Source organism: Amblyomma americanum, chromosome 6 (assembly GCF_052857255.1).
Source record: "Amblyomma americanum isolate KBUSLIRL-KWMA chromosome 6, ASM5285725v1, whole genome shotgun sequence".
Lineage (NCBI taxonomy): Eukaryota > Metazoa > Arthropoda > Arachnida > Ixodida > Ixodidae > Amblyomma > Amblyomma americanum.
Genome location: NC_135502.1, coordinates 48,121,333 through 48,133,593, shown reverse-complemented (window position 1 = coordinate 48,133,593; position 12,261 = coordinate 48,121,333). Strand labels below are relative to the sequence as shown.

Sequence of the window (12,261 nt, the reverse complement as noted above, 5' to 3'; positions counted from 1 at the left end):
TCGGTACTTAAGTCACGACTACCATGATCCATCTAGTTGGACCTGCGGCTAAACAATAAAAGAGTACTCGTCTAAAACATAACTTGCGAAATAGTTCCAACTCTACCAACTCTGAAAGAAGTCTATTAGCACGCGTCGAAAAAAAAAAAACCTGTCCCCAGGCGAAATATGAGAAAAAACCTCGCCCCTAAGAGCAGCAGAATGCGAAAGTATCGTCTTTGACAGGAATCATACCCAGAAATTGTGTACCAAAGCATTTTTCAATGAAAAGAAGTTTATGAGAGTAATGTTTCCAAATATTGTAAGATATCACTATAAAAGGTCATTATAACCGCAGATTGACCATCGACAGGCTGGCATTTTTTTGCTATTAACATTTTTGCTATCGTGAAAAACGTTCCCCATTGGTTCTCTATGGCAGTTGACTGCTTAATGCAAACGACGGAAAAACTTCAAAAGGAAGATTTTGGTATGCATCGGAAGAATGGACCACTACCTTCAATATTTCCGTAACTGTGCCTCACAATCTTTCGATATCCAATGTTTTTGTCTATGAGTGCTGGTCATATAGATTATGCTGGTTTTTCGCATTTAGTGTTTGATTCGGGCTTTTTCGCATCGGTGGCGGTTGTAAGACTCGATACACCTTTAATAATAATAATAAAAAGTGTTTAGAGCCAAGTCTTCCAACCTCATTCTTTGCAACCCGGAATGGAACTTGCTCGCAAAATATTCAGGTTCAACTCCAGCAACGAATGCTCGATGGCAGGGGTTCAAAAAAAAAAACACGAGAGAATGCATTCGAAAATATAATTTTCAGATTTGTAGGCGAGCGCTTAAACCACTTGGCCGTGCCGAATGGAGTCGAAGAACACTTACTTGTGTGCCTTTTTTTTTTTGCGAAACTGTGAATGTGAGGCTTATAGCAAACAGTGTAGTACAAAAATTGGCCTTTGAACACGATCAAGCTGGCAGATTTATAACTGTGCAGTGTCGTCGCTGATGAAGGTTTGCAGCGCTGGGCAATGAGTTTCGGTGTCTCTGCCACGATGACAGTTTTAGAGACAGCATCGCCTCACCCAAACGCAGACTCCATTTGAGGACGCGCAATGGGTACTTACCAGCGGCAGCCACGCGCATAGAGGTTTGAAGGCTACCGAAACTTAAAGCATCTCTTAGAGTGAGGCGTGCACTTTGAACGCATAAATAGCATAATTGAAGCAGCGCCAGTTGCGGATTTTCACACCTGTACAGGCTATCTTCGATGGATATCCATACGCGCGTTCGTCGTGCATGAATGTTCACACTTTACTCTTTTAAGCAATAGCATAGATGCCTCATTGGAACGAAGATCCGATGACCGCCGTCGTCACACCAGGCAGAAGGCTGCACCTGCCACATTCAACTGCCTTCCTCTCCAACCCGCCGCCTCTTTCCTCCTGCTCCCTCTCTGTCTCCCCTCTCTCTCCACCCTCTCCTTCTCCACTTTTTAGGGAAAGGAGCGAGACGCAGGGCTTAGAATGACTCAGCTAATATAAAAATGACTAAGAATGACGCAGCAAAAAAATGATAAAGGAAGCGGTCAAAACAAGAAGGTAATCAGAAGTGTAATATAATCAGATATGAAATGGAATCAAGAGTGGAATAGAATTAGAATGGGAATGCATTCGCATGTTCTCCGCATCAATCCAATTGATCACCCCTAAACTCATTCTGTACCGTATAGTTTAAGATTTACGGCACCCTTAAAGATCGAAAGGTGTCAAAATGTGAGGACAATGGTTCACCTTACTTTACACAGATTCAGTTACTTTTCGGTTACTTTTGGTAAAGACTAGATTAAAGACTGTTAAACGAGTAAACTTTGCGTCTCAGCGGTTGGCTCATGCCTTTGTTGACGCACTCTTTCTCCTTCCTTGTTCACACTGCCAAAGGTCTTCACCGGCTTAACCCATTTCACGAAATGAATAGAGTACGGTGGGCCAGCAATGTACTCATCAAACGCCGACCTACGCTGCGGCTGAGTGCGACGCTCCGAAACTGGTGGGCGGTGCGCAACGCTCTCATTTCCCGATGGCTCCGACTCCGCTGCGAAGCGCTTTGGAAACGCGTCGTTGAGCAAGCGATGGGGCGCAGTGCACATGTGAGCCGGCGCTTTTGACAATAATGAATTCAAACGAAGCGACGCCCCCGAATCGCTCCACGATAGGTAGACAGTTTCGGTGTCGAGGCGGCATTATTCGGGGCACGTCTCTCGAAGGAGTGAACAGATCGCTCAGGGCCAGAGAGTGATGTCCCGTTATTACGGGCTAATAACTTACCCTGCGCTTTCACCTATCCCGACTATCTTCTTCGTACGTTTCTTTTTTTCTGCCTGTCATGATGGGAGCGTGCTTTAGAACAATTACTGAGCCACGTTCTAAAACATACGGGACGGGAACGCTAAGCGACAATTAAATTGCCAGGGTCGCCCGCAAACATAATTCACTTAGTGGAATAGATAGCAAAAAAACAAACAAATGAAGCATCGCTTTTTCTTTTGGGAACGCTAGACAAACCCTGGAGTGTGTAGAAAAAATGCCGCCTGGAGTGTGCCCTATGTTGTAATGAATAAAATTTCTTGAGACAGTCTATACACTGTCTATAAACTTTTGACTATTACGTATATAGACTTTCTAGGGACCACTCCTATAGACTAGTCTATAAGCAATGTAAATCGTATAGACAGTCTGCAGACAATACGAAGATTTATGGTCATACAGTTTTAGTAGATATTTTTCCGTGTAAATTCTTCAAGCTATGAATAGACAAAAGAAAATGTCTATAGGAAGGCAACAGAGTCTGTAAGAACAATATAGACAGTCTCTAGACCATTTTTATAAGGGTAACGCAGGCGAAATTCGAATGACGCTACGAAGAGGCAAAGGTCCACAAGAACCAGAACTTCCGGACTCGCAAGAAAAAGACTGCGCCGTTCTCAGCATGTTGCGGCTAAGACGAGGGGCCAATAAACCACAACTGCACGCTGTTGGGTGATGTCTCATGCCCAGCTTTCCGTAACATTTGACATCTAGCGCCATCTGTTGGCAGTCAGTAGCGAACGCCGCAAAACTCAACGGGGATATTTTAAGCGCGTAATCTCGAGAAAACAAGAGAGTACCCAGAGATGTTTTGCGAACATGGCAGTTATCATGACCGATTCTTCCTGCTCGCTGCAAAATCATACGTATAAAATGCTCTCTGCGCTTCTGGGGCCTCCCGAAATTCCGTGGATTAGAAATGAATGTTATGACAAGGTGGGTGCCGAGTGTGTTTAGAAGGACTGTTTTCTTAACGACATTTTTAGCTTCGGTACCGTCCTTGTTGTGCACTTATGCTCTGTCTCGCTTAGAGAACATTGATGAATGACGATCGACAGACACATGTGTGAAAAATGCGACGCTCATCGCGCATATAAATGTGCTACATTGTTTTTCGAGCTCGATCCAATTTACGTCATCTAACGATCACAGGCGTCGTCAACCCAGTTCCAGCCAAGTCTTTATTGGAGCAATAGATGACAGATGATTAGGTAACAAAGGAACACAAAAGCATGCATCGCTGCTGAAACGGGGCGTAAATCTCTATACATCAAGCATAAAGTCATAAGTTCTAGCATGTTTTGGAGCAGTTCGTGTTCCATGCGCTCACGGTGTTTGCCAAGGGGCGACGAAAAGTACTCGGACCCCTCACAAAACTAAGAACTGTGCACTAGTCTTCGCTCTTTGTACTGCCTCCCTTTCTAAGCGCTGCTGATGACCTGCGTTTGAGATGGCGGGGATGCCAATGCAATGAAGATCCAGGGGGCTATCATGACAGCCGGTGATTGTTCTTACCAGCGACATTCATTTTGTGCATAGTTTTCTTCATGTACGGAACAGAGCCGAGACCTTTTAATAATGTAATAAGAAAGCAGAAAAGAAAGAAATAAAGAAAGAAAGGAAGAAAGAGAGAAAGAAAGAAAGAAATAAAGAAATAAAGGAAGAAAGAGAAGAAGAAAGAAAGGAAGGAAGGAAGGAAGGAAGGAAGGAAGGAAGGAAGGAAGGAAGGAAGAATAAAGAAAGAGGAACATGATCCATCGTGCTCTTAGCGCTCTAGAAAATCGATCAATATCATCTGGTCCAGCTAACCATGTTGCTGCATAACATGCCCCCGAGTTGAGTGGCTGATGCGGGCAAAAGCTCTCGCGTTCAGCTTTTTTCCTACCTCGGCCAGCGGCGGTCCGAGCCGGGAGCGCAGTTCCCGTGCTCGCCGCATGGGGCTCGGCGGCGGCGCACCGGGCGGCCCGAGTGTGACCCGGAGTTTTTCGCGCACGCGGTCGGCGCCTTCGCTGCGCGCATCACACTCGGCCATAGGGTGCGCGCCCGCGGTTCGACCAGTGGCGCGGCGCACTCGTCGTCGGACTACTGTCCTCGCGGATATTCGGAGGCCGGCCGCGAGCGTGCGCGCCCCTCCGCTCGCATCGTGCCATGGGCCTCCGGACCTGCTTCGCCTCCGCTGCGCGCTGCCCATGCTGGGCGCTGTTGGCGCTCTGCCATGTCATCGGCCTCGCCGGTGAGTGAACGACGGCGCTTCCTGGGCCGATGCGCTGAAAAGTGCGCGCGGATGCGCGCTTCTTTACTTTGTTTCGACATTTTTTTTTTGTCCGTGCCCGAGGCAACACAAGTGGAACGTGCGTTTGGCCTAGTTACTCACGGCTGTTTCAATACTTGATTTTTTTTTATCGCTCTTAATACAGGACGAGCGTAGACAAATAGGACAAGGCATCAGTGGAAGCTCTGTGTGTCTCCTGTTTCTGTGCAATTGTTTTGTTGTGAAATAGCGATAACAATAACTTTATGAAAATTCATTAGCAACTGAAGGCGTTCGTGAAAAAAACGCTTCTAATGTCTAGAGATAAAGTATAACCTGTCAGTAAAAATGCTCGTTAGCTGCCTGTCGTGCTTAAGTAGCTGGCAGCTTCCTTATATCACGAGTCGTATGGAGAAAGAACGGCATCAGTAAGCGTTACCAGTGTGGTCAGGTTTCGCTTCTCCGTGGTAGCTACTTAGAATTATGTGCAATGCTGTCACAGAAGACTGCCTAACTTTAAACCCCAAAGACACTTCAGTCCATAATGAAAGACGGTAATGTCTTCGAGGTGGTCGAGACGATGCTTCATTAATATATGCGCTTCATTAATATATGTGGTATACATGCCTGCAAGAGTACTGCTGTGGGAGAGGTAGCGTGTTGGAAATTGTTTAGAGTAAAGCTAATGACTGGTGCCTTCAGACATGACAAAGGAACAATCTGCATGTGTGCCCCTCCATACGTGTAGGGCAGCCTACTGGGCATCGCCTGGTTAACCCCCTGTCTTTGCGTTCTTCTGTTTCTCTCTCTTGATAAGGAGAGGTTTTTGGGAAATACAATGGCTAGGAATGCATGTGTGTGCGTGTGTGTGCGTTTGGGCATGAGCGTGCGCGCTTGTGTGTGTGTGTGTGTGTGTGTGAGAGAAAGAGAGAGAGAGAACTACCTTTGCAGCAGCACAAATTCTCTATGACGTCCTTACGAATGAAGGGAGTTCTGAATCAAGGATACAAATGCGCTCAAGTTGAAACGGCTGGGTAATGAGTTATTTTTGTTAAATTGATTAAGCATTTCAAGTGACTTAGTTTTGTGAATTAACGATCTTCATACTGTCTAGAAATAACGAAACTCAAACAAAGACGAAAATAAAGGACTGGGAATATTTTCCAGGCTATAAAAGTTAAATAGTTTGCTTCACGGGCACTTGGAATGCTTTTGAATAACGCGAAATTTCAGAATTGCCATTCACACAAACTGCTTCATTTTAAGGGTGATCAGAAATGCACACAAGGTTCTCAACCCCGACCTCTCTGCGTATACTTAATGTAGCTCCGTAGGAAAGCGCACTTACCTAAGTGTTTATCAAGGCTGTTCCTAGCGTGTGCTGAAAATTGATTATTTCCCGTGCGCGGCGAAGGGTCGACTTCCGACCGCGATATATACCGTTTTTCGCTTGATTGTCATTCATGCATTTTATGTTCTTTATTTATCTTTCTGCACACCACAATTATTGTCCACAGTAAGTTAGGAATTTCATCATTGTTCCCGAGGCTCTGGAACCACCGGGACTGGAAACCTCTATTATGCTTTTGCACTTATCATGCATTGTAATGTTTCTTATTCCGTCAGATTTATCTCCAACATTAGCGGACGGCCACACCAACGGCGTGCGTAGATGTCATTAGGACCTAAATTCCAGAATTGGACAGAGAAGGAGACAGGACTAAAAGCTCGTAAGCTTGACAGAGGTCCTGCCCCCTTTATCAACTTGGCAGTACAGTACACAGGCAGAGATTTTCAATTTTCCAAATAAACACTGAAACAAAATAACAATACAATTTGTAAAAAAGCAGCGCTATGCATTGCAGCACAAACATAGGTATTAGAAAAACAAATAACTGGTCATGGGGAAACGAAAAAAAATAATAACAGGTCTGCAGGTCTGAATTTTCGCTGATAAAGTAATTTTTTTTACTAGATTATACACAACCCGTAGGTGCAAAGCGTGCTATCAGCACGTAAGCGTAAGCATCACAAAACTTCGTGGTAGAACAGGCTTTGGGAATTTAATTCCATATACGGCGCTATTGAAAAACAAATGTTGTATAGTCCGCACCTATAAATAGTCTGCAAAAGCGCAGAATTTCAACTTTTAAGCATCTATAGTCCGCGGACTGCACATCGAAAATCGCGGTAGTTTTTTTTTTTGTGACAAAAGGATGGCGCATAAAAAGAGCCGTATATATGTACTGAACTCACAATGTCCGCTGCAGATCATACGTGAGTATGTTGCTTGTCATTTTATGTAACTGCAATTTTTCCGTACGCAGATCGCGAAAGCTTATATAGAACATAGTGCCTTTTAAAAACACGGTGAAGAAATTCACAGAGGTTATCGCTCTAAATTGCGAGTTCATCTCCTTATGTACTATTTCTGACCATATAAATTTCAGTGAATCGTTATCCTTCTTTTTTTGTGATAAAGTCACAAATTTTATGTGCTTTTTGTCTGTTTCTTTTCACGAAGCTTATCAAAACTGCGCTATACTTTATGAAGGCAACTTCAGCTTCAACGGCACGTGGGCCACGGAAGCAATGCAAGGTGATCCAAGCGAACTATTTCACCTTCAAACTTTACCAGCTAACGTAGTACGTAATCTGCTGTAGATCGTTCATTTTATCTCTCGGTTTATATCTTCAGATGCACTTAGCAATAACAAGCGCAGTTTATTAAACGGAAAAGCACAAGCCTATTAAGAGAAAATACATTACCTTTTTTCTACGCCACACACTGTAAGCTACAAATTAAAAAGAACTGAATATTTCTGATTATAAATTTCTTTTTTCGACTTAGAGGCGTGTTGACAACAAGCGTCTGCAGATTTTTTTTTTTTTACTGCTGAGGTGAATACGTGGGTTTCTCTTTCATCGCTTCCGTTTTAAACAAACAAGTTGAGCCTTTATATGCTTTGCAAATGCACTCCAAAAGCTCTTCTTAGTGCTGTCATGGGCCTCGCCAGCACTACAGAACCGCACGCTTAATGTTGCTCCACTGTGGAAAAAAAAAGCGTTATGTATCGTACCTGTCTAGGGGAAATGGGAGACATGTGCAGAATGGATTGCGGTCTCTACCTTACTGCTTCTCGCGCAACGCACACCGCTGTCCCGGTAGTTGCCCCGACAACAGTGCTTTTCTAAAAAAAAAAAAAAACAACAATCGGAGTAGAGTCACCTAAGTGTTGGAACTCGTTTAGCATAGAGTTGCTAATTACCCTACGCACTTCCGTGCGGGATGCGCAGTACAAGGAAGTTTCGATCTCTGCCACGTGATGGAAAACCATGGAGGATTGAGGTGTCCCCACGGAACTATGCATCTAATTATTTGCGCTTCTCACTTTCAACTGCGGTGTGAGTGTGACTAGTAATTAGATTCGCACCACACATTTATGTTGTTTGTGCCCGTTCTCGTATGCGCTGAAGGAAATGGCGGAAAAGAAAAACAAGCCATCAAATTAACTGCAGTGCCGGAACGACACGGACGAAGAATATGTACTGAAAAAAAAAAAGTACAACCCATCCTCTTTGTGTAAAAGAAATCCAGCTTGCGTCAGAAAGCGAACTTGATTTGCAACGTGTAATTTTGCTTTCATCGATTGCCATTGTTCTAGAGATAGAATGAAAGTAACGCAAGGAACATCGGTTTCGTCCTTTGTCGTTTTGATGTATAGTACGTTTCGATTTCAAACACAATGAAACTATCATTGAGTAGTTTAGAAACCACCTTCTAAAAATACTGGTCGATTTCAGGATCTGCCCCGCAGCCGCATGGACTGCACCTTGAAATAGAAAAAAAACGTCCAGCAATTAAAAATGCTTGAAAGAATTACCACGACCAAATGCGCCTTTCAAATGCACCGTTACCATAAAGCGTTCTGGCGAGAATATAAAATTACGAAGCAAAAAGCATTTAAGCTTGTGCCCTGTGCGCTACACTCCCTTCATGCAGCTATCGAGTTTAGTGAAAAATACAAAGAGCTAGATTAATGTCCCGCTACTAAACAGCGACGCTTGAGAGGTGACAAGATTAAAGTGGGGTGCCTCTTGCGGAACTTTAGTCTCGCGAAAGAGGTCATAACTTGGCGTATTATGCAACGCCGGTGGTAATAAAGCAGCCCCTAGCGGGCTAAAGCGCCGACACGCAATTTTATGATTTGCAAATGTTAACTCGGCTTAACAAAGGAAAAACAGGAAGCGTAACAAGCATGCACAGCGCACTGGTTAGACAATGCCTTGGCGCCGGCGAAATTGCGGTGCCCGAAAAAAAAAAATAACAAGGTGTCCTTGCGGGCAGGAGTGCCCCTGAGTCGTGGCATTAAAAAAAATACAGGAAGTGCTGCAGTGAGAAGACCTGGAGTGGCTATTCATTAAGAGCGACGCAAACAAAGAAATAGGTGGTAGAAATGGAACGGTGGCTTTTCTGTTTCCACGAGGCCCCGTGCTAGTACTTGAAGGGCATCTTTATAGCGCTCAGCTAAGCAAGAAAGCTTATTTCAACCGAACAGAAAGAATGTGCCTCTCTGCGAAGTGATTAACGCAGAAGAAGGGGTTTAATATGACAGCAACAATACCAGGCGATGCTTATTTTGAGGCGTTGCTGTTCTTTTCGCAGCAATCAGTGCAGTTTTGTACACGCTGCCGGCTGGTTCACTCTCAGCGAGCAAGCTTCAAGATGCTTTGTTCGGAATCAAAATTATAAATCTAGACGCTTTGTTGCACACTCAAGGTGGTTTTTTCTATGGAGTGCACACCTTTCGAACTGACAATTTATGCTGCTAGGTAAGACGGTCTGTTCAAGGATTTAAATACAGGGCATTTTTTCCACTCTACTTCAAACAAGAGGAAAAAGAACAAAGGACAAAAGACGCAGTGAGCGGTGAGGCATGAAGAAAAAAAGTACATTGTTCATAAGAAAAGCACTTTTATCTTTTTTCCTTGCAGCTTTCAGGAGGTGTATAATAGAACAAAACGTTAAGGTGCGGACGAATACTACAGCAGCAATTTGCAAAGAAAACGCCGTCTTGAAGCCACCGACGTACTATTTGCGGGCAGTGAACGCATGAGGCATTTACTGGACAATGCGACTGCTTTGCCATCTAGTACTCCTGTGATAGAGGCCTCGATTTAAACACGATTATACTGAAACTTCGCAAGGCTGTGTACATTAGTCCTCTGCCACGCCAAAGCGCCTCAGTTCACTCTCAGTTATTTTTCCTGCATCTAGTGATATAAGAATTCATTAATTTCTGATAAATGATAAGATAACACAATGTAGGAATTGGGTTATTTTGTTTAGGCGTCTTTGATTGAGCTGTAATTATCATTCCGCGACAGTTTCGACCGCTTTTAGAACGTTGCCTTCTGTTGCGCGGAAATTCTGTGCGACGAGAAAATGTGGCACAAAGAGCCATAGCGCGAAGTTCGGCACAGAATCTCCAAGGTCATCGACTTCAGTACTTCGTGCTATAATCCGCTCATCGTATATTAATCCTTCGAGTGTTTCGCATGGAGATCGAAGTCCCGTCATCAAGCGAGGCATTCACTGCGGTGAGGAAGATCTCCATATTTGCCACACGCGCGCTCGCACTAAACTTAACGCGAGTGTACGATTCCACACAGCTCGGTTTTTATACGGATTTTCTGGCGCTTTCCAGAAGGCTGGCAGCCTTCCCCCCCCCCCCCCCCCCCCTTTTTTTTTTTGAAATAGACCTGGCTCAATTTCTTTGCAGTGTTTCGCAAAGTTGATTTTTCGAATTTAATAACCGCCCACAATTTTATGCTGATGCATACTCAGTATGGGAGGGTTGTTATGCTTTTGTTCGGCAAGCTAAGTCAAAACGAAGCAGGTACCGGCGTAGGTTCATCTTAAAAGCGCGTCTGTTTATAGCTGACAGACGCGGGGACTGCTGTCCAAATTTAAAGAAAGATTCGTACCAGAAATTGCACCAAGCCGGCAACTAAGCAGGGTTATCCAGACTGCCCTAAATGGCTCTTTAATTGGGTTCTGCATAAAAATAGCCGAATGTCGGAAAGTAATACAGTACACCAAGAGCTACACTTGTCATCGATGACTCAGTTGTTAGTGAGCTCTTAGAAATAGATTGACAGACACTCAATGTAAGAAAAACAACAACAATCAGCGCTGCTGTAACTATGAGCCTTGACTTGTGTGCGCTACACTATTAAAAAATCCTTTTACACTAACTATTTCAGCCCAATTTTCTGTAATCTTACAAATACATACCTCGTACTTGGTTCACCACGTAATTACACTTTCACTGTGCCATTTCCCGCTTGGCAAAAGTCACGGAAAAGCCCACCAACCCCCTGGCAGTGCTACATTTTATGGCGCAGTCTCCCTTGTCCTCGTGTAGCTATATATGTCTACAGCCCTACTGGGAGCGCAACAGCCCGCACCATAAACTCAGTTATAGAGAAGGTAAAGTCGCGAGCGGTGAGCAGCGACTCAGTGGAAACAAAGATGGCGGAGGGGGGGGGGGGGGGAAGCGGGGAAAGTGCGTGTCTCTGTAGCCGGTTATGTCCTCTGCCAGCCAGTAAGGGCCTGCGGATGCGGCTTCCGGTCGTAAAAATAAAACCTTTATTACGCACGGCTTGCAACGGTGATAATGACCTGCGTAGAAAAGCCGGTAGGCGCACAGCGACTTGCGCTTGCAATGAACCAATGGGAGCGAGAGGCGACACAGGAGTGCCTCTCTCGCGGCCCCAAGTAGTGCGCTGCTGAGCTCGAGATCGCCGCTTCAGAGGTGGTGAGCGAAGAAGTGTGTTTTATGCAGACGCTACTCGGGAGCAGCGTTTGGAAGGTGGAATACGCCAAGTTCTAGGGCAACCCTATTTTCAGCGGCTCGATCTTGTGCTTAACCAGGACGCTGCACAATGGTTATCCGATGCTTTCGGGTGGTTTCTTTACTTCGCGAAATGGGCTAACCAGCTAACCTGCCTTTGGTGTGCGTAATTTTATACTAGAGCTCTTTTTTTTTCACTTAGAAGCGAATGATCTGGCAACGTCAATTTCCGGAGCACTACAACAAAGCTACTTTTTTTCGCTTGGAAGCCAATGTTATTATTACGTCCATTTTCGAAAATTTGACCGTTTTGCTCAGAAACCACAAGAAACATTTACCTAACAAACACATATCTAATCTAACCAGCGCTAGCGTGCAACCTGACATACGCTCACCTTTGATGTTCCGAACTTTTTTGGCAAACAGTATGAAGTAGAAAAAAAGGTTGAAATCGAGGAAGAGACGCGCAAAACAGCTACGCTTCCCACTGCCTTGGGGAACTCCACCATTACAGCAGCATCTGCAGCGCTGCACCGTACTGCGCTGCGCTGTTCTGTCGTCGTGCTGCTTTGTCGCTGTGCCGTTTTGTCCGGCGTGCTGTTTTGACGCGTGCTGTTTTTCCCTGTGCTATTTTGTCGCCATGCTGTTTTTCCAGTGTGCTGCTTTGTCGCTGTGCCATTATTTCCTTGTGCTGTTTTGTCGCTGTGCTGTTTTATGTGCCATGTTTTGTTGCATGCTGTTTTATGTGCCATGTTTTGTTGCATGCTGTTTTGACGTGTGCTGTCCTTTCGTG

The 12,261-nt window shown here is 44.7% G+C and overlaps 1 protein-coding gene across 1 annotated transcript in view; it reads left to right on the top strand.

The window, feature by feature from the left end:
* Window positions 1–4,380: 4,380 nt before the first annotated feature.
* The window catches only part of LOC144136762 (uncharacterized), a 91,341-nt gene continuing 83,460 nt past the window's right edge, over window positions 4,381–12,261 (top strand). Inside the window, exon 1 of the mRNA XM_077669362.1 lies at window positions 4,381–4,593. Within this exon, the coding sequence (XP_077525488.1) occupies window positions 4,509–4,593 (85 nt within the window). The 5' untranslated portion in view covers window positions 4,381–4,508. The remainder of the gene's footprint in view (window positions 4,594–12,261) is intronic.